At 52.7% G+C, this 22,417-nt stretch overlaps 1 protein-coding gene across 4 annotated transcripts in view; it reads right to left on the reverse strand.

The window, feature by feature from the left end:
• IQSEC2 (IQ motif and Sec7 domain ArfGEF 2) overlaps window positions 1-22,417 on the reverse strand; it is a gene marked incomplete at both ends in the record, with an annotated part of 74,691 nt that continues 52,274 nt past the window's right edge. For 3 of the 4 annotated variants that reach the window (XM_082864126.1, XM_082864125.1, XM_082864128.1), the window contains 13 exons: window positions 1-966; window positions 1,571-1,620; window positions 2,108-2,281; window positions 3,881-4,042; window positions 4,595-4,694; window positions 6,553-6,678; window positions 7,457-7,596; window positions 9,883-10,049; window positions 11,039-11,161; window positions 11,617-11,778; window positions 13,143-14,038; window positions 16,463-16,864; window positions 18,144-18,405. In XM_082864126.1, the coding sequence (XP_082720252.1) occupies window positions 1-966; window positions 1,571-1,620; window positions 2,108-2,281; window positions 3,881-4,042; window positions 4,595-4,694; window positions 6,553-6,678; window positions 7,457-7,596; window positions 9,883-10,049; window positions 11,039-11,161; window positions 11,617-11,778; window positions 13,143-14,038; window positions 16,463-16,864; window positions 18,144-18,405 (3,730 nt within the window). The remainder of the gene's footprint in view (window positions 967-1,570; window positions 1,621-2,107; window positions 2,282-3,880; window positions 4,043-4,594; window positions 4,695-6,552; window positions 6,679-7,456; window positions 7,597-9,882; window positions 10,050-11,038; window positions 11,162-11,616; window positions 11,779-13,142; window positions 14,039-16,462; window positions 16,865-18,143; window positions 18,406-22,417) is intronic. The other variant, XM_082864127.1, reaches the window with a different exon arrangement.

Below are 22,417 nucleotides of genomic sequence, written 5' to 3' on the forward strand. Positions count from 1 at the left end.
TCAGACCACGGTGCTGATCCGGCTTGGCTTGGCCTTGGGGTTTGCAGTGGGTGGGTTGGCCGTGCCAGGGGGCCCAGAGGCGTGCAGTGGGCCGTGGGGGGAGGTGGGCGGCAGGGGCGAGTGTGGGGTGTGGGGTGAGGGTGGGGGCAAGGGTGGGTAGGAGGGGTGGGGTGGGATGGGTGAGTGCGGTGACAATGGTGACTGGGGGTGGTGGGGGTGGGAGTAGGAACCCCCTGGTGGCCGGGATCCAGGGCCCCCAGCGGCCCCTGCTGCTGGCATCATCTGTGGGTGGTGGCTGAAGATGAAGTGCTTGGGGCCCTGTTTGTGGGCTGGAGGGTGCTGGGGGGCAGGACTGTACAGGGGCAAGGGGGAGGTGGGCTGGTGCAGGGGGTGGCGGCCATGTGGAGCAAACTGAGGGTGTCCTCCGGCCCCCCGTCTGGGAGCTCTGCCTGGCCGGCCCAAGGTATAGTGCTGGGGGCCTGGGACTGGGCCATGGGCATGGAAGTGGCGATGCGGCCCCACGGGAGGAGCTGAGGCAGGAGGCGGTGGGATGGAGCCCAGCTGCGGGAGGGGCGGGGGCTGCTGAGGAGGTGGGGGGAGAGGGGGCTGCTGAGGTGGGAGGTAGGGGGGCGGGGCCGGGCCCGGTCCTTGGCAATACTGGGCATGCAGGGCCTGGAGCTTGGACTGCCCATCAGGCAGCACCCCCAGGCCGCCGTGGCTGTGACCGTGGTGGTGGTGGTGGTGGTGGTGGTGGGTGGAAGAAGCAGATGAAGAGGAGGCAGAGGCCTGGCCTGTTGGCGGTGGTGGCATCTGGAAGGGCCCCTTGCCCCGCTTGCTTCCAAATAGGGAGCCCAGGAAGGATGAGGAGTTGGAGACGGGCCTCTGGCTCTTGTACTCCTCTGGCGGCGGGGGTGGGGGCGGAGGTGGCATCCTCTGGTGAGGGCGTGGACTGCTAATAACAGACCCCTGGAAGGGGGGAGGGGTGGAAGTCAGGCCGGTCTAGATGTCCTAAACCCCCAACCCTAAATTCCACCCGGTCCCTGAGGGCTGGAGCTGGGGAGACAGGGCCCTCCCACGGCATAATGAAAACCAAGTCACAGTCCTGTACTTGTACATGGAGCGCCCCCAGCTTGCAGAGCTCTGCTGTCACATCCACTATCTCATCTGAGCCTCAGCTGGGAGAGGAAGAGTTAGCAGTACCTCCTCCTCATCCCCATTTTGCAGACAGGGAGCATGTTAGGCCCAGAGAGACAGAGTGACTTGCTCAGGGTCAAAGAGCAGGACTTGGAGGTAAGAGCTTCTCTGGGCCCAACTCCAAGGGCATCACTACTTGGAGTCGGCCCTGGGGTTGAGAGGGGGCTTGGGAGAGTGGAAGATAGACTGAGAGACAGGCAGAGTGAGGACAGACAGAGTTGAGGACAGATTGAGAGAGTGGTTGGCTGGGAGAAGTAGCCGCAGGGTTCCCGGCAGGGAAGAGGGGGAAGCAACAGGTCCCCTCCTCTTCTGGGGCTCCGCGGGCGGCGGGGCGGGGCTCATGCAGAGGACAAGTGGGGCAGGAGCTGGCACTTACTTCGATGGTGCTGTCCAGCGATCCCACGCTGTTACGCCGCCCCCGCTTCCCTGCACCCACAAGCAAGGAGCCCAGCGTCAGAGCAGCAACCCCCCCTCCCCACCCTGCTGGGCTCCAGAGCTGGGCACCAGGTCTGGGCCCCTCCCGGGGACAGACACCCCTATTCCCTTTCCCCCGCTGAAGAGGGGGAGGTGGGGAGGAGGAGAGGTGGAGGAGGAGGAGCAAGAGGAGGAAAAGATGGAGGAGGAGGAGAGGTGGTGCTGGACAGACAGAAGAGGAAAGAGAGGAGAGGTGGAGCGGCGAGAGAGCGGGGCTAAGACTGTGGCCCCATTCGCGCTCCCTGGCCCAAACCCTGGGCTCCGCCTGTTCTGACCCGGCTCCCAGGCCCCCTGCGGCGCGGCACCCAGGGCTCTGGATGAAGGCAGGGTGCGTGCACGTGTGGCGGGTGCAAGGAAGGCTGGCAGTCAGTGATAGGAGGCGAAGAGGACACCCGGTCCCACGGCTCCCCAGCCTGGGCAGGGGCCCCAGGAGACTTGCCTGCATCAGAGAGGTCTCGCAGGGAACTGCTGAGCGCTCCCCGTTTGAGCCCATCGCCTGCCCCATACGTGTCCTCCAGGCTGCTTCGGGCCAGCGTGCCGTTCACCGAGTCCTTGGCCCCTCCGGGCTGTGAGGCGTTAGGCCGCATCATACCTTTCTGCTTCTCCAGCTCCGCTGGGTGGCAGGTGGGGAGACAGGGAGCGAAAGTCAGGGACAGGAGTGAGAGGCCACCTGACTGACCCCAGCCCTCCGTGGGCCTTCCCCCTCCTCACCTGCTCTGTCCTCAGGCCTCCTGCTTCACCCCCTGGACGGCCAAACCTCAGCTACATCTCCTAAGCACTGCGGCGCCCAGCCCGTCTCGTGCCATCTCCTCTGGCTCAGTCTCCCCTTGTCCCTCTCAGTGTCTGCTGCTCCGGCTCCTCTCCCCTTCCCTGCCTGGTCTCCCAGACCACCCCTACCTTTCAAAACTGAGCTTTACATTGGCTGCTTTGTTCCCAGGAGGGGCAGGAAGGCCCTTCGAGCCTATAGTGAAGGGCACTCACTCCAGAGCCCTCTCCATTCTCAGATACCTTGTTCCAGAGCAGAGGGCTCCTGGAAGGACAGGAGCAGGAAACCAAAGGGAATCAAATCATCTATCATGTGCCAGCAGTATGCTGGGTGCTATGCGTACTCGATCTCTCTCAATCCTTACACCAGTTCAGAGGTAAGTATTAGTAGCCAGTTTTCAGAGGAAGAAACTGAGGATCCAAGAAGTCACAGAGATTGCCCAGGGTCATACAGCTGGAAGTGGGGGAGGCGACATTCTGGAAGCAGGTCTGCCTGAGTACAGAGCCCATACTCTCAGCCTTACACTCCTGCCTCCTTGCGGAGGTCACGGAGACTTCTGTCTATCACCCTCCCCTCAGCCTGGCATGCTCACCCTCTCTCTGAATGTCCCCAGGGTCTCAAGGATCTGGTGAGCTGAATGAGTGACCCTGCCTTGCTGAGGAGCACAGCAGACCCTGGAACTGTGAAGGCCTCACCGAGGAGCTGTCCGCCGCCTCTGTCTCTGTCTCTGTCTTTCTCTGCCTGCCTCTTTCTCCTTAACACCATGTTACTTAACTGTGACTGCTTAGCCTGGAGAAGAGAAAACTTAGAGGGCATTGGGAGGAATGAGATGTAATCACTATTTTCCATCATATATGATCAAAATGACTTGATATGGCCCCTGGAGGCTGGGAGGATGGGTCACCAGGACTCAGCTCGGGAACTAGAATGTGGGGAGAGGAAAGGAGAGGCTGGGACACCTAGTGTCGGACACCTAGGATGTTCAACACTCATGTCCTACGAACATGTAGGACACACATTCCACCTTATCTCATTGAATCTCCACAACTCTGCGAAGGAGATTTCACCACCCCAATTTCATGTATGAAGAAATTGGGGCTCAGAGAGTCAGGCACCTTGCCCCAGTTTACCCAGATAATAAGTAGCATACCTGGCATCTGAACCTAGAGTCCTACCTCCAATACCCTGATTCTTTTCCCTGCTGCCTTTCAATAGAAGGAAGAGTTGGCTCATAATTAGGGCTTGGAGTAATAATCTGAGGCTGAGAGGTTAATGAGCCCCTTGTCACTGAAGCTATTCAAGCAGAGGCTGAAGTGTTCCTGGAATGAGGGTAGGAAGGTTGGACAAGCTAACCCTCAACTCTGAGCTTCTCAGAGGACAGGATTCTTAGTGTTTGCAAGGCACTGTATCAGGAGACGGGGAAGGAGACGTGGCTGGGCTACTCACACTCCACGCGGTATTTCTCCATCTCCTGCACCTCAGCGATGGATTCTCGCAGGTCGGATGTGAAGCGCAGCCGGTCCTGGAGGCTGGGGGCATTGAAGATGATGAGGACTTTGCGCTCCCCGCCAGGTACTGCAGACAGCAACTTGATCCCAAACTGGTAATCTGTGGGGAGAGGGGAGGTCAGGCACCTCTGTCAGGACTGAAGCAAGGTGGCTCATATGTGAAATAATTTTTTCTAATGTCCAACTCTGACCCAGCCTCTTCTCTGCATGAGCATCAGCAGCAGCTCCCCTTTGCTCCAAAGCCCCCAAACTCCTGGTAATCATGGCCCTGGGTTGTAAAGGCAGACCGAACTCTGGCTGCTCTCTAGAACCCCTTTTCTCATGCCTCTACCTCTACTCACATTGCTTCTGCTGCCCAGAAGGCCACCCATCAAAGCTCCTCTGGTTTAGTCCTTCAATGCATACCATGATCGCCATGCCTCTGGCCCACCAAAAAACATACATGCTGCAGTTCTCTGCCAGACCATAGCTCCCCAGGGCACAAGTCATACTCCACCCTGGCCTGTCTTACATCCTGGGACCAAGTAGGTGCTTTGGAGACCTTAGCCCAGTTGTAAAGGAGTCCAAAAACTGGAGGTTGGTGTGGAAAAAGGATGAGCATGAGGGCCACGGCAAAGACTCTTGGGATGCTGGGATCCGAGAAGGGACTCACATGAATTCTGGAAGAGCTGCATGTGCATTTCCACGAGGGGAAAGGACTGACGGAAGCTGTACGTCACCAAGATCTTCTTCTTCTGGAAAATTTTGGTGACCTTCGGCAGGGGCGGGGAAAAAGACAAGAGGCAGGGTTTGGGGTGGGGAATTTCCACATGGCACCTATTGCTTGCAGCTGCCCTCCCCTCTACCCCACTGCCACTAACAGACATATACACACAAACACACATACCCACAAGCTGGGGCGAACTGAAGCTTGTGGAGCAGAACAGGAAAGACGGGAGAAAAATGCAAGTTCCTGATGTAATGATGATGCACAACAGGCACTTTCGATTTTTACAGGAACTAACTGAATGCTGCTCCCTCCAGGAAGCCTGTTCTAACACCTCACATAGATTTCCCACCACTTTCTGAGCTTCCAGAGTGCTGGTTCAGTGCCTTTCACTGCTAGGCTTTAGGAGAGTACTCTGAGTGTGTGATTGCTGGACTGGGAGCGCCAAGAGGAGTCTGGTTTTCATGTATCTTGCCCACCTGGACCAGACCCGGGGCACATTAGCAATCTTCAATAAAGCAATGTATAGAGTTAACGAGTCTTCCTCTCAACAACCAAGGTCTTTGTCAAGTACTTGGGCACTCTGGACTGAGCTAATATAAGTTGTAAACACCTCAGACCACCTGCAAATGGTGTTTAAAAGCACATGATTTGATTTCAGGATGGTTACAGTGCACAGTTATGCGAAGCATCTTTTTAGCCCTTCAGACTGTGAGCTTCCCGAGAACGAGGACCGAGTCTCCCTCATCTCTGGGAACCCAGTGCCTAGCATGGGGCTGGGCACCCACAGGTTTCAGCACATGATGGATGGTGAAACATTTACTCAATACCTGCGTGGGCCAGGCCCTCCTCTGGGTTAGGCTAGTCCGCATCTAACCTCTTATTTCATCCCCATGACAACCCTGAGATAGGGATTAGCTCTACTTCATAGAGGAGGAAATAAAGGCTCAGAGAGGGCACTGGAGGAGCTTCATCTAAAGCAGCAATTCTCAACTAGAGGTGACTTTGCCTTTCAGAGGACATTTATCAATGTCTGGAGACATTGTTAGTTGAGGAGTACTACTGCTACCTAGTAGGTAGAGACCAGGGATGCCGTTAAACATGCTGCAATGCACAGGACAGCTCTCACAACAAAGTATCCCACATCTGCCCCAAATGTCAATAGTGTCGAGGTTGGGAGACCTGCTCTAAAGGACAGAAGACCAAGGGAGGACAGGTCACTGTCCTCAAACCCCTGAGGAGCTGTCTCAGAGCAGAGGGAGAACGCTTGTTCTCTGTGATCCCAAGGGTTGAGTGAAGATTATTGAAGGAAACCCACTGGGAGACACAGATTCTAGCAGTCAGCTGTCTGAACGGGAAACTGGCTGCCTTGGAGGAAGGCAGCCTTCTGTGCCTGCACTCATGCAAACAGAGGGCCATGCAGGAAGCTGGCTCCTGCGTGGGGCAAGAGGTTGGACAGGAGACCCTGAACTTCCCTTCCCACCTGCAGAGTCCTAAGAGTCCTAGTTCTAAAAGACACACGTCTACACTGGTGATGAGCTCGGTTTTAAGAATCACTTCAAGCTGCCCGACCACCGGAAGGTTTCAGACTGACCCCAGGGTCACAGGTTCACTTCCTCCAGCCAACTCACTGGGCTATTGAGGTGGGCAGGGACTTTTTCTACCACTTCCCAGATTGTAAGCCTGTCATCTGCCCTGGTTCTCACATTTTCTGCCCCCGTGTGGCTGCCACTACCTCCAAATGGATCCTCCAAATGGTGAAGTAAAGGAGGGGCTGAGGCACTCAGATCACATGGCAGAGCTCCTTACCTGCCACGCCTCCACCCACCAATGTTAATATGGTTCACACCAGACCCGGGGTCCAGGCTCACCACCTTCCCTCCTTCTCCCCTCAGTGCTCATACCACAAGGAGATCGTTGAAGAGGAAGACCTCTCGCTGATGCAACCCTAGCCTCTGTGGGCGGTTTGGATCTGGCACCTCATAGAGCTGGCAGCAGCAAACCAGTCGACGGTGAGGAAGAGACAGGACCTAGATAGGCATGAAGAAATAGGTGTCCGCAAGGCCAGCCCACCAGCTTCAGGCATCTTAACATTAACTGCAAGAGGAAGTTCACCTCTGGTACCTATCACTGTCACTGTGACACACGAGTCTAAGCAACTAAGCCTCGGCTTATCTTTGTCCCGGCAGCTCCCTGTGTCTGGAATGCCTTTCTTGCCCAGCTCCCTATGGCCACATTCCACCCCTCCTCCAAACCCCAGTTCTAGGGTTCTCTTTTCCAAGAAGCCATTCCTGATCTCCCTGGGCTGAAAATGACCTCTCCCTCCCGCGTACTCCCCTAAATTAACCTAACTATAAGGTGAAGGTATTGTGTCTTTGTCTGACACCTCCCCACCCGGTCTGGGAGTGCTTCCAAGGACAGAGATCACATCTTATTCATATCTGTGTCCCCAGTGCCAATCGAAATGCTGGGCTCAGTGGAAAGGCACCTGTAGATGTTTGTTGACTAAAAGACTAGAGTGTGTTCTTGGCTTTGGTCATCAGCTAATTATTATCTTGGCTGCTCACTCGGGATGGACAGGCAAAACCAGAGGTGTGAAGGATGCTAATGTTTATACAGCACCCATGATGTGCCTTGCCATGTGCCAGATGCATTCCCATAGAGCATCTCACTCAACCTGCCCCACCACCCCTGAGGAATGCATCACCACCCACTCCATTAGGCAGTTGAGGGGAGCCTGGGGCTCAGAAAGGGGCATGGACTCACCTCCCAAACCCTGTCCCTTCTGCAGTCTCCCAAGGCGCTTACCGGTTTCTTGCCCACAATCATGCGCTCCACGGCCTGCACCTGGGACACGTGGTCGTCGTTGGTCCGCAGCTCACGCCCCTGGATGCGCTGGTAAATACCCACCAGGAGGTCTCGGGGGATGTCTTCACCGTTGTCAACCCCTGGGTGGAGGGAATACACAGGAATATATAGTATACATGTGGGGAGTGGGTGGCAGGGATTCTCCACAACACCCCACACCCAAGCGTGGGCCATAACAATGGCCAGGACTGGAGGGAGTGGGCACCCTCGGTCCCTTGGTCAGGATCGGGCCAAGAAAGGGGCCCTTCAAGATAGTCAGTTGCTTTCTTCCCCAAGGTGGGGATTTTATCTAAACAACTCAGAGTACAGTGTGACTAAAACAATCAGACACTTTTTTTGGCCTTTCTAACTAGCAAAAATAATGTTAAATGATAATATTCAGTGTTAGTAAGAGTTCAGGGAAGCAGGCAGATATACTGACGTTAACTATTTTGGAAGGTAATTTGGCAAGCCTAAGTATTCAGTGATTCCTCTTCTAAGAACCTACTCTAAGGAATTACTCAGAAATATGTGCAAAGATATATGTATAAGTACAACTTATGGGAAAAATTTGAAACAACCTAAGTTCTAACAGCAGAATACTTAAGTAAAGTTGAGTATACCTGTTTCATAAAATAATTTACAGCTATTAAAAATTTGATGTTTATCAAAAAAGCATGAGAAAATTCCTGTAGCAAGTTAAGTGAAAAGAGCAAGATAATAAATTGCATGTACAGCCTGATCTTAACTGTAGAAAAAGTTACATATGCACAGGAAAAAAAGACTAGAATACACCAAAATATCAACCATGGTTGCCTCTAGGGGGCAGAATTTTGGATGGTTAAAATTTTTAATAACTTCCTATATTTCTAAAATTTCCAGAATGAGCAGGTATTTATTTCATTTGTTTGTTTGCTTATTTATTTAATAATTGGAGGGGGAAATATATACACATATACATACATATATAAAATATGTATATGTATACACATATACACACATATACATACACACACACACACACACACACACACACAAAGAGAAAGAGAGAAAGAAAGAGAGCTAGAGAGAGAGACAGGGAGGGGGGAAGGGAGAATGGATGAAATGAATGAAGGAACAAACGAACGACTAATGGCAGGATTCTGGGAGACAGCTCCAGATGGCCTCTGATCTGTCTAATTCCCTCCTCTCAAGTCTACCATCCTTCTGATTGTCTGCTGAGCGAAGCCCACTCACTCTTCTCTCTAAACCTTCCGCTAAAGAAAATGTTTTCTCCTTTGGAAATGCCACACCTCCTCCTTGGACACCAGGTGCTAAAGGAACAGCCTTCATCACACCGCCTTTTTACCTCAGCTGCCAGAGAGCTTAGAGCCCAATTGTGCAAACCGCGACAGTCAGCAAATTTGTCTTGTCTGTTTGTTTTTCCTCAATTATACTTCCCTCTTTCATTTCTGTCTAAATAATCCTAACATCTGTGCCATTTTTAGTAGGCTGCTCTTTGGTGAGAGGCAGGGCTTGACATCGATACAATAAACTGAGAAAAAAGGTCAAGGTGACGCCTTTCATCTGGCACTCAAGGCTGCTGGATACTGCTTCCAACTGACCTTACCAACTGGATTGTCCACCCCCTCTTGATTGTTCTCCAAACAACTTAACGTTTTCCTACCTCTGTGCCTTTGTTATTCTTACTGCTAGGTAAGCCTCCTCTATCACTGTTCCATCACATTATCTGTGCCTTCAAGAACCACCTGAAAATGAAAATACTGCTTCCTCCAGGAAGCATGTTGGAGGTAGGCTCTCTCTCCCCTGAGCTCTGACTGTACTTTTGGCCTGACATCACAGTTCACTTCCTGTCTTGTGCTGGGTATCTCTCCCACAAACCGGGAGCCCTCTTAGGGCAGGGACTGTGGCAGATGCCCCTCCCCAGTCCTTAGCGCCCACCACAGGGACTGGGACACATGAGGCACCCAGTGTCAACTGCCTGGCTGGTTGGTGGAGTGAATAAATGAATGCATAAGTGGAGGAAAGGGTACCTAAAATAAACGAGTCTTTATGGGCATAAATAAACAAGGGAGGGAAAGAGGGAGTGATGAGTAAACAGACATGTGAGTGAATCAGTGTAAGTTCCGTAAGAGCCAGGGCTTGTACCTCCTGTTCAGGACCTCCTAATCAGACAGTATTCAGTGTGGGAATGAATGGATGGACAAATGACTATTTGAGTGAATTAACAAGTAAATGCTGTGGGCACATCCAGCCTTGGCAGAAATTCAGGTTAATTTCCAGGGAGGAGATGTGATCTCCCTCTTCCTTCCCCACCCCTGCCACCCAGCCCACTTTCCCTTCCCAGGTAAAAGATAGGGAAAGCTGATGGGGAGGTCTGGGGTCACCTCTCAGGTTCTTGATGAAGTCATCTAGTTTCATCTTGCGTTCAGCCTTGACGCTGGGACTGTACATGTCGGTATTGAGGAGGATGATGGCAAAAGCAAGGATGAAAATGGTGTCTGGATTCCGGAACTGGCGCACAAGAGCTGGGTTACACACACAGTACCGCTGGCTGCAGGACAGGAGGGGTCAGGGCCAGGGTCAGGCACCAGTAACCTCCACCTACCCACTATCCTCCCATCTGGCACCACCAACTCCTTCCTCCAAGACATACTCCCAAACCCTTTGGGTCTCTCGTCTTTCTTCAGAGTTTCCTCAAGACTAGCATGTAAAAATCACAACCGCTACCTTTCACGGAGTTTTGCCAGGGGATTTATGTACATTATCTCATGTAATCCTATCACAGTCCTGCAAGGTAGCTAGTAGCAGCCCCATTTTACAGATGAAGTGACTGAGGTCCAAAGTGGTAAGGTAACTTGCCCAAGGCAACAGAGCTGATAAATGGTGAAACCAGGATGAAAATGCAGATCTTTCTGACTACAAAGCAAATCCTTCTCCCATGTTGGGAAACAAGCTCTCAGTAACTCTTCTGTTTCTCCTCTAAATACCTCAAAGTGGTGGAGCCAGGGTTTATACCCAGGTCTGATGCCTGATCCCCGAAGCATTCACAGAGGAAGATAATATTTAAGGGCATGGGTCATGGAGTCAGACACACGAGTTCAAATACTGGTTCCACTGCTTATTCACCACATGACTCTGAGCTAGTTACTTACCTTCTCTAAACTTCCTATTTCTCATCTGCAAAATGGGAATAATAAGAGAAGCACCTACCTTACCAGGTTGTTGTGAGTATTCACTGAAATAATCACGTAAAGTGTCCAGCTCAGTACCCAATATCTGGCGAGCACAGTATCAGCTCAGTGAATATAAGCTGTTGTTGCTGATGCTGTTGTCACTTGTTGGATGCCCATGTCCCAGATGCTGAGCTGGATACTTTAGGCACATTACCTCTGATCCTCACAACTGCCTTGCAAGATAGGATTTATAACTTCCATTTTCTGGTTAAGAAAGTATAACGCTCAGAGAGGTGACTTGTAGACACGTCCTACACTGCCCCCCAAAGTAGGGAAGGGCAGCTTCAGGAGTGGGAAGTGGGCACACCTGAAGGCTTCGATGAGTCGTTCCACTTTCTGGGCCTCACCCTGAACCCGGATATGGGATTGGAACTTCCGGAGTGCATCATCCAAATCCATGGAGGAGAAATCCATCTCATCCACCACACAGCTGAGGAGCAGAGAAGGGTGTGTGGAACTCTCAATTTCCCTGCAGAAAACCTCTGACCCACCCTGACCTGCTCCAATGAACCAAACCCCCCACTGATAGACTTCCAAAATCTGGACCTGTGGCCTAAGCAAGTACTTATGAGGATAGAACGTCTGAAATGGAATCCATCCCAAAAAGTCCAGGCCAGACACATGGTTACTAATGGTCTGTTCCGTCAACCCACTCATATCAGGGATGGGAAAACTGAGGCTCAAAGCAGGCCAAAGGACAAGCATGCCTTGCCTGGGGCCACCCAGAAGACTTTAGGACTAGTTCCAAGAGAGATCAGATCTCTTTGCGGCAGAGAGGTATGGGAGCAGGAAGGTCTATTCATCCTGTTTTGCAAAGTTTATCTCCCTCCTGCCCTCCTTTTCCAGGAACCCCTGGCCCAGTCTGCCCCAGCCTGGGGTCCTCACTCCAACACATCTCTGTTGAACTGCTTCTGCCGGTTCCCTAGGAATTCCCCTATCATCTGTCGGCTCAGGCCTTTCCGTTCCAGGATGAAGTGAGCCACTCCCACCGGCGTGTCTGACAGGAAGCCCCGCTCGATCAGATACTGGATACCCTTCTCTGGCTTCCTGCAGAAAGAGGGGAGGTAGATGAGATGACTGTCCTCCTGGAACTCTGCCCCCGTCCCATTTCTTGAACTAATTCTGGGCCCAACCGTGTCCTCAGAGAACTAAGGAAGTCGAATATATAACTTGGTCCACTCCCTTCATGGTACAGGTGAGAAAACTGAGGACCAAGGAGAAGAAGGCAGTTTCCCATTTCACAGTGCTTCAAAATTCCAAGGTATCCTCAACCCAACTTCCTCCTGCACTGGAGCCACACTACAATTGAAAGAAAATTAAGATCTAATGAGAGCCTGCTGTGTGCCAGGACCTTTGATATTCCTCACAGGCGCCGAGGAGTCCTGGGAGAAAGCCTGAGTTCCAGGCTAAGTCCTTCTCCCTGAGTCACAGACCCTCAGAGTAGGAGAGAAGTGAAAAGATTACTTTGTCCTCATCCCACATCCCACTCAGACAGGTATCACACAGCCTCTGTGAGTGTTTCTATAGACAAGCTGCTCCCCATTTTCCACTAGGTCATATCTGGGTCTGAGCTATCCCATATTCAGAACCCCAGAGCCTTAGGGTCCTACGAGGCTAGAATTTGGAAGACTTTGGTGCCACAGGAGTCTCAGATCCATCACTTACTACGCATGACTTGGGACAATTCCCTTTACTTCTCCAAGCCTCAGTTCCTTCTCTATAAAATAGGGACACGACTGCCAACCTTCCTGAGTTATCCTGAGAACTAAATATAGAAGGCCGTGTCTCATAGGCTATGAAGATGTTAAGCATTTGTTTTCTAATTATTTTCTAATCAAACGTCACACTCCCATTCCATTGCTAAGCACCTGGCACAAGACCAGGTACCTAGAAAGAGCTCGGTCCTGGTCACTGACTAGTCCAACACAGCACCCTGCCCCCAACACCTCAAATATCCACACCCTGCTAGTTAATAGATAGAAACACTGAAGCCCAAGGAAGGGACACACCTTGCCCAGGGCTACCCAGTGAGTCTGGCCCAAGTCTCCCGTTTCTGAGAACAGGGTTCTTTACACACCACATCGCTTCCCTACCAAAAATGGAAGGTGGGCAACCCAAAGTTCAGAATCCATCCATCCTATAGACAGAGAACTAGGGCCCAGAGAGGGAAGCATCTCACCCAAGATGACACAGCCAGTCAGAAACAGAACTAGGACCAGAACTGCCTCTCATGGGGGTGGGGGCAGCTTTCTACTATTGTCACCCTATTGCCAATTCTTTTCCCTGAACAGCTGAAGAGAAACACCATCCACAAAATGAGAGGATAGTGGCAGCAGGATCACTGCCTCCAGGGGTCAAAGTGTCCGCAGCAGGGTAGGAAGGGGTGAGGGAGTGGGAACGGGAGCACGTACTTATTGAAGAGGTTGAGGCCGATTCGGTAGTGCCGCCTCTGCACCACGTCATTGTTGAAGGCTGGCGAGTCCCAGCTGTGCCTGGTCTCCCGCTGGTAAGTCTGCTTGCACAGGCCGGTGGCTGGAGGCTCCCTCAGGCTGTCCCGCGAAGAGGAGCCAGAGCTGCAGTTGATGGTCTCGTTGGAATTGCTGGAGCTCTCAAGGCTCTCATTATCTCCACCATCAGAGTTCTCGCCTGCTGCCTCGCACTTCCCCAACCTCCGACCCCCAGCCACACCACTGGGCCCAGTGCCACTGTTGGGGGCTGGTGGCAGGGGCCCTGGCGGGGCTGGGGCTGGGCCCTCCGGGGCTGGGTAGTGGCGGTGTGGGATCGGGGCTCTGCCTGGTGGCCCCTTGTGCTTCAGGGTCCCATGGGGGCTGCAGCCATCAGCCTCATACACGAGCTGACGGTGGACAGAGCCGCGATCTGAGCGGTCACTCAGGTCCACGGAGCTGTCACTAGGAGGCTCAATAGTAAGCAGGGGAAGGTGGGCAGCTCGCAGCCGGAAATCCCGGCATTCCAAGCACCCAGGACCCCTGCGAGTGCCTTCCTCACGGCTACCATCTTCCCGGGTCCCTGGTGGCACTGGTGGAGGAACTGGTGGGAGAGGGGCGGGTGCCCAGAACTCAGGCCGGCCCTGGGGTGGGGGCTCTGTGCTGGGCAGTCGCTCAGGGGATGGCGGGGGAACTGGGTCATCCAAGTAGAGGGGAAGGTCACTGAAGGATGTGGCCGAGCTGTCCTCTTGCTGTTCCTTTGACTCTCGCTTCTCCAGCTGGGCTGACCCTGGCTCCTCAGACATGGGCCCCGATGGGTGGCAGTTCAAGGCCTCGTCAATGGATTCAGCCAGAGACTTTACCTGTATGGGAGAAAAGGGGAGGAGGGAAAGGGAGGAAAGATGAAGGATGGTGGGATGGTGGAAGGGTGGGAATGAGGGAGGGAGGGAAAGAAAAAGGGGGGAATCTTCCTGGTGGGGCAGCCAAAAAAAGGGCTTCCCCTCCCCGACCTCCACAGATTCTCTGCAGCATATAAAATAACTCCCAGGGAGCCACTGTGAGCTCACAGGAGCTGGAACTAATGCCCACAAGTTCCCTTCTCAGATATCCCAATACCTCCTTCATGTCCATGTAGACCCAAGCCAAATGCCACCTCCTCCCTGATCCAAGCCACATTCCTGCCTCTGCCTTCCCTTAGGGTAAACCAAAATCCCAGCTGCCTCTGGGCTCCCAGAGCCCTCTGTCTGGTTCTCTCTTAGGAAATCCATAATATTTAGCCTCGAGAATCTGGACCATGGCTGGTAACTCTGCCTATGGTTTTCAGCCTCCAAACTGGCCCCTAATGATCGCTGCCTCCTGGTATTCACACCCTCGTGTACCATAGTATCCCAGGGTTGGTCTATGGGACTGACAGCATCCGGCAGCAGTGATGGGATGTCACTTCTGAGATTAGGTTATGAAAGACTGCAGCTTCCATCCTGAGCACTCTCGCTCACTTGTGCTCCCTCTCTTAGACCCCTCACTCTGGGGAAAGCCACACTGTGAGCAGTCCTATAGAGAGGCCCACGTGGTAAGGCCCTGAATCCTCCTGCCAACAGCCAAGAAAGTGAGCTTGGAAGCAGACCCATCAGCCCCAGTCAAGTCTTCAGAGACTACAGTCCTGCCCTACAGCTTGATCACAGCTTCATGAGAGACCCTGAACCAGAACAACCAGTCAAGCCACTCTGAGATTCCTGGCCCTCAAAAACTATTTGTTGTTTAAGCTCCATCTTTACATTCAGTTTTAAGCTACTAAATTTTGGGGTCATTTGTTATGCAGCAATAGATAATGAATACACTTCCCCATCAGACTTGAATAGCACTGAGAGTTGGGCCCAGGCCAGATTGTGAGCCCAATGCTCCATTACCCCCTTGAGGGATGGGTCCAGGCCAGGTTTCTCTCTTTTTAGCTCAGCTCGACACACATTGCTTGACACAGAAGAGATGTTCAATTAAATGTGTTGTATGAATGAATAAATGACTGATTTAGATCTTCCCTTTAATACTTCTTTCCTTCCCTCTACCCGCCCCTGCCCCCCCACCCCCAACACACCTCCAGGGAAGCATGCCCAGGTTTATGGCAGGGCCAGATCACAGAGGTTAGAGCAGAATAACTTCTTCTCTTATAAACTTTCTTTTATTCATTCATTCAACAATTTCTGCCAAATACCTCTTTGGTTTTAGGAAGGAAACTAACATGTACTTAGCAGCTACCATGTACTACGTGCTTTCAGATATACTACCTAGCTGAACTGAACCTTCCAAACAGCTCTAAAAAGAAGGTCTTATCTCTATTTTATTGATCATGTTTCAGTGGGGTTAAACAGTTTGCCCAAGGTCACATAGCTCGGAAATAGCAAAACTGGGATTTGCAGCTGATCAGCTATGCTGACACACCACAAGCCTAGAGTGATCTCCTACCACTATCACTGCCGGTTACATTCCCACCCTTTCCTGCTTTTGCTGATGCAATGCCTATGCAAGCAACACCCTCCCGACTATCTCCAACTTGCTAACTCTTAACTGTCTACTAAGGCCCAGGTCCAGTGCTGTTTCCTCAAAGAAGCCTGCCTGGTCCTCCCAGAAGAAAGTTTCCTCTCCCTCCTCTGGGTTCCCAGGTGATCCCTTCTCATGGCTCTGAGCACATTCTTTCAGGAGACAGTCCTGTGCACATGTGTCTGCTATTTCCTACTGGCTTGGGGAGATCCTTGAGAAAAAGAACCCTGGCCGGTTCATCTGTCTCCCACATGGCGCCCAGCACAGAGCCTGGTCCATGGTCGTATGGTATAAGGGAAACCTTTGGAACCAGTCAGAGCTGAGTTCCAATCCAGTTTGGAAGTCACTTCACCTCTCAGGGCCACAGAGCCTCAGTCTCCTCCCCTGTAAAACCAGGATAACAACACTGGTCTGGAAGGTCATTATGAGGCATATACAGCACCTGGTACAGAGTAGGAGCTCATCACCTGTTAGGCCTTTATCTGATAGTGGCTCACGTTCCAAAGAGTGAGAACTTTAATTTTCTTATGTGTTCTAGACACCCAGATTTTTAACTTGCTTGTTTAAACGATATAATTTTTCTCTTGCCAATCCTTTCTCATTATTCTCACAGTCCCTACGCAGATGGTAGCTATTCGTTGTTATCAAAAGCTTGTTGGGCAACTTCTTTCGGTTTGAAGTACAGGTAAAAAGGCGTAGGAGTAGCCAGAGCACAGGGATGGGGAGGAAAGGCCCTTTTCAGGGATGCTGACCTGTTTGGAGAAGGAGTCCTCAAGCTCTGTGATGTCATTAGAAAACTCTCCAGATGTGGTGACGGAGCTTCCCCCACCATCGATGCCCCCTCCACAGGAGCCTCCATATGGGAGCCCCCGTTCAAGCCGGTGGCTCCGGGCACCAGCCATGGCACCCTCGTCCAGCGAGGCAGGCTTGCCCTCGAAGTACGCGGGGTTCTGTGCCTTCTCATATTCCTCAAAGGAGAACTGCATCCGCATGTTGGAAAGGATGATGCGGCGGGACATGCGGCTCTCTGAAGCTGAGCTGCGGAGCCGCTCAAAGTTCTTGTTCATGCGGTACTGACGGAAGGCCGTCTGGATGGTCCTGGCAGCCCTGCGGCTCAGGAAGGAGCCCCCATACTTCCTCTCCAGCATTTCCACCTGGCAGGGGAGGGTGGAGGGGAACAAGGTCAGAAACTCACTACAGCCTCCTCATCTCCCTGGGCGTCAACCACACCACCGCCCGAGTCACAGCTAACTGCTTACAGCTGCCTGGATGCGCCAGGCTGGGTTCTCAGTGTCGTGTTCTCACTTTAATCTCAGATAGCACATGTCACACGGGACTGAACTGTGGTTTTTTTTTTTTTTTTTTTTTTTTTTGCGGTACGTGGGCCTCTCACTGTTGTGGCCTCTCCCGTTGCGGAGCACAGGCTCTGGACGCGCAGGCTCAGCGGCCATGGCTCACGGGCCCAGCCGCTCTGCGGCACGTGGGATCCTCCCGGACCGGGGCACGAACTCATGTCCCCTGCATCAGCAGGCGGACTCTCAACCACTGCGCCACCAGGAAAGCCCCTCTTTTTTTATTTACAAGAAGTAGATGTTCAGTATTTTAAAATAAGAAAAGAAAAAACACAGAGAAGCCAAAAAAGGAAAGAAAGGAAGACATAAATTGAAAGCAAGAAGGAGAAAGAGAGGGGAAGAGAGGGAGGGAAGAAAGGAAGGAAAAAAGGAAAGGAGGAAGGAAGGAAGGAAAGAAAATTGAAAGAGAGAGGAAGAAAGGGGGGAGGACAGGGGGAGAGGGAGGGAGGGAGGGAGGGAGCGAGGAAGGAAGGAGCGAGGAAGGAAGGAAGGAAAATTGAAAGAGAGAGGAAGAAAGGGGGGAGGACAGGGGGAGAGGGAGGGAGGGAGGGAGGGGAGGGAGCAAGGAAGGAAGGGGGGAAGGAAGGAAGGGAGGAAGTTTGGTTCACCTAAAGTCCCAACACCTGGCATAACCACAATTACATTTTGGGATATGTCCTTCCAGTTTTTTTCTTTTGTACATTAGTATTTTGTGTCCCCTGTTGTAGCTAAACAATACCTTGTGTGATACATGTGATATTTTGTAACACACTGTTCTGAACTTGTCAATTTATGTGTGTGCTTCTCCCCTTACACTGAGATTTTTGAGGACTAGGTCCAGGTGTTTCATCTTTACATCTCCAGTGCCCAGCATGGAGCTCCCTCAATGTTTGCTGAGTGAATACAAGACTCAGTGGATGGATGGTGAATGGGTCAGTGAGGCCCTAGTAGGGTGAAGGGTTCTGGAGCCAGTCTTCTCCTGTTCTAGTCTCACTATCCCTCCCTGGACACCACCTTTGAGTGCCACATTCCAATCCCTCCCTTGGTCCTCTCACACCCCCACCCCCACCCCCACTCCCGGCCAGAGCCATCTCGTCGGCACCTTCTTGTCCTGCAGGTCCGTGGAGAGTTCATAGCTGTCCGACAGGGCCTTGGAGCGCTTTATCTCCTCTTCTTCCTGCTTCCTCAGGGCAACACTGGCTGGCTGGAGGCGAGCCCGCTGAGCCCAGGGAAGGCCCACCCCAGCAGGGGGGCCCCCCATGTGGCTGCTGGTGGGGGGCAGCTGGCTCAGCCGGTAGGGGGGTTGGCTCCCGGGACTATCAACCGCTGTGCTCAGGTCACTGCCTGGGGCATCACCCTCCACACTGTGGGGATGAGATAAGATGAGCCAGGATGTTGAAACAGGAGACAGGGCTGCTGGGCCAGACTGAGAGTGGGTGGACCAGATCCCTTCCCACAACCCCATCCTCCCCAGCGTCCTCACAGATACAAGGACCCCAATACTTAAAGGCCAGAGGGGAGTCCTACCCCCCCAAGTAGTCTCCTCACTGCCCTCACAGTCCTGTCCTCACCCCTTCAGCCCTGTCCCCTCACAGCTCCATCCTTTTAGACTCCTTTCCCTCCAGCCATGTCTTCTCACAGTCTTGTCCCCAGTCCTACTCTACTCTCACAGCCTGGTCCCCTCGTGGCCATGTCCCCTCACAGCCTTATCCTCAGACCAGTTTCCTCCCACTCCTGTCCCCTCAAGTTCCTTTTTCTAATCATCTCAGCCCCTTAACAGCTCCATCCCCAAACCCTTCCTCCCCCGAGGGACCAATTCCCTTGTATCTCCACCCCCCCCAGACCTCTTCCCCTCACAGCTCTGTCCCCAAGAGGAGACAAGACGAGACATGCATCCCTCCCAGCCCTATCCCCAGCACCACCCCCGATCAGCACTGTCCCCAGGCCTGAGGCCCACTCCCACATCCTGCACATCCAGGCTCTCCCCTGCTCGCCCAGCCCTGCCCCCTACAGCCCTGCCTCTGCCCTCAGAGGCCTGGACTCCGGGCTTGGCCAGTTCCCAGGGTTCCCTGGCCGCCAGGACACGGGCTCAGTGACAGTGGGAGGCACCTCCCATCCAGCATCCTCACAGGTAAAGAGCTGCCCTGTGGGGCAACTTCCTTGTTCTCCTCATGGCCTCCTCTGTTCAGCTGGGGGAGGGGGACAAGGGTCTCAAGGCTGAAGAGTGGTAGGAGCTGGGCACTGGGTCTTGCCCGCCCTGGTTACCCGGAGCTGTTGTTCTGCCACACCTGCTCCCACGGTGCCATGGCAACCAGGCTGCCAGGGAACTCAGGTGGCGACAGAGCCCAGGCGCCCTGAGCTGGGCAGGCACGATGAGCAGCCGCAGAGACAGGAACACTGGAGGGGGGTTGGGAGGGGGCGACAGGCAGGGGGAGGCATGGAGGGGGTTGTGGGGAGAATAGATGTGGCTGAGGCCGGCAGGCACGGGGGTGAGGGGGCTCTTGGCTGGCGAAAGGGTTAAGGGGCCATTCCCCAGCCCCTACTTGCAGAGGCCCAGGGCGCAGAACCAGAACGGGGGCAAGCTGGGGTGGGTGGAGGGGGGCTCCCTACCGTTTCAGGAGCTTGAGCTACAACGGGCCTGCCAGCCTGGCAGAGAAGAGCACTTTGGTCTGGGGGCTGGGTGTGGTGGGTTACAGCGTTGGCGCTGGCTCTGTCCTGGTGGAGGCTCCCGCCCACTGCTCACCCTCTACCCTCCTAAGTGTTAATCTGCTACACTGTCAGGAGCGGGCGGAAACAGACTGAGGGGCTGCCCTGCCCAGATGCTCTCTCCTTCTGGTCCTCTGGGGCCTGTGAAGTCCCCCTTCAGGGGTCAGACCCAGCCCAGCGCCCCCCAGGCATCTAAGATGCTCCTCTTCGCCCCTTCAGGACTGCAGGATCCTGCCCACCAACCTCTCAAACCTCTCCCCTCCCAGCACATGGCTCCCAGTTTTGATCAACTGTCGTCTCCTTTGTTCACGAACCATCCATGGTTCCCACTGCCCACAAGAGATAGCCCAAGTTCCTTATTGTGGCATTTGAGGCTTCTCCAAGATACAGTAGCTAATGTTTAGTAAGGCACTGTTCTTACCACCTCACATTTAATAACTTGTTTACTCTTCAAAACAACCCTATGAGGTAGGTATTGTTATTCGTCTTCATTTTACACATAAAGAAACTGAGAGGTTAGTAATGTATCTGTAGTCACACAGCTATTAATGATACAGCCAGGATTCAAATCCAGGCAGTCTGACTCCAGAGCTCACAGTCTTAAACATTAAGCCATACTGCAGGGTTGGCTGCCAGCCCCCCACCCCATGAACCCTTCCCTCCAGCCAGCCCAAATCCTGTTTCTCCCCAATACTCCTGTCCTTTCCACCTCCCAAACTGCTCATACAGTACTTTCTACCTGCAATGCCATCCCTATCATCTTCTGCCATCTGCAATCTGAGAACCCCCCCACACCTTAGTGCCATCAAGATTCAGGTCATATGCCACCACTAAGAAGCCCTCCCGAAGCCCACCTCTAGCCAGAAATGATTGCTGATCCTGTTCAGGGCTCCCACACACAGCACATGTCTGTCCTTCTTTTTATGGAGCAGGTTAGCTTTGGCAAAGCGTGACAGCTATTTGTGTTCCTGACTCCCAGAATCCCAGCACAGGAAGAGAATTTGGTAATCTCTCTGCTAGCACAGAGCACAAGGCCTGGAACAGAGTAGGTGCTCAATGAAAGCTTCTGGAGGGAGGAAGTCAGTGAATGAGCTCTGGCGGCTGCGGTAATATATCCTCTCACCTGAACTTTGACCTCAGCCTCCAGTCTCCTCGTCCCAATCCGTTCTCCATCCTGTGGCCAGAGAGAGCTTTCCAAAGTAGAAATCTGACCGTTTTGCTCCCCCACTAAAACCCTTCCATGGCTTCTCATAACTCATTCAACAAACAACAACTGAACCCCTTCTACATGCCAGGCACAGTGCTAGGTGCTGGAAATACAATTGTGAGCAAGACGTGTAAGATTTTTTCCCTCGTGGAAGTGACATTCTAGTGGGAGAAGAAGACTATAAATATATACTATCATTTCAGGTAGAGAGAAGTGCTAGGAAGGAAAATACAGCAGGGTGATTAAAGGTGCTGTTTTAGACGCGGTGGTCAGGGAAGGGCTTTTTGAATAAATGGCATATAATCAGAGCCCTGATGGAAGTGAAGGAGTGAGCTGTGCGGTTATCTGACACGAGAGCAGTCCAGACAGAGGGTAGAGCCAGTGCAAAGGCCCTGAGATAGAACTGTGCTTGGCATGTTTGAGGAACAGCCAGGAGGCCAGTGAAGCTGGAGCAGAGTAAACGAGGGGAGAGTGATAGAAGATAAGATCAGAAAGGTAATTGGGGCAAAATTGTGAAGGGCATTGAGCCCACGAAAAAGACTTTGGCTTTTGCTCTGATTGAGATGAGCAGAGGAGGGGCGTGATCTACTTAGGTTTTACAGGAATAATCATCCATAGGATAACCTCCAGCTTCCTTACCATAGCTGAGGATGGTTCTCCTGACCGGACCTCTGCCTCATATACCTTCTGCCCCTTTACCCCAACCTGGCTACCTCCTGCTCACCCTTCAACATTTAGCTCGGGTGTTCCCTTCCATGCCTGCCTGAGCCCTTCACACAGGATTGCTTACAGGCCCCTCCTCTGTGCTGCCATAGGACCCTAGAGTCACCTCTATCCCTAGGGCAAAGGCATTAATTAGCTCATTGAAGCCTTACAATTTACTGAGGCAGGCACCATTAGCCCCATTTTATAGATGAGGACACTGAGGCAAGAGGTGATGTAAACTTGCTCAAGGTAACACAGCTATTAAGTGAGAAAGTCAGGATGCAAACCCAGGGCCTAGGCTGTTTTCTCATGACATGACATCTTGTTGCCTATCCCCACTTCTAGCCCCATGCTGCCCCTGGCCCTCTACCCTTTGGCAGTTCTCCTCTCCCTTCTGTTTTGGTTGCAAAGGTAATAGTGGCAGGGAGGTCAGGCTGTCAACACAGCCCCCCAAAAAGGACAGAGCTGGAGGGCATCATGCACACTGCTAAAGAAATGGGACCTGGGGACGTGGGATCCCTTAACTCAGAACTCCCAAACACTCAGCGCACTTACAGCGCACCTTCCCTGCGTCAGGCACTTTCTGCACATTATTTTAACTGCGTGGCAAATGCTGATCACATGGAAAAATCTCTCTTCTCTTTCTTACATCTCACATAGACTCATATTCATTCTCTCTCTCTCTCTCTCTCTCTCTCTCTCTCACACACACACACACACAAACACACACACAGAGAACATGTTGTGCAATAAGAAGC

The sequence above is a fragment of the Leucopleurus acutus genome (assembly GCF_964270905.1).
Source record: "Leucopleurus acutus genome assembly, chromosome: X".
Classification (NCBI taxonomy): Eukaryota; Metazoa; Chordata; class Mammalia; order Artiodactyla; family Delphinidae; genus Leucopleurus; species Leucopleurus acutus.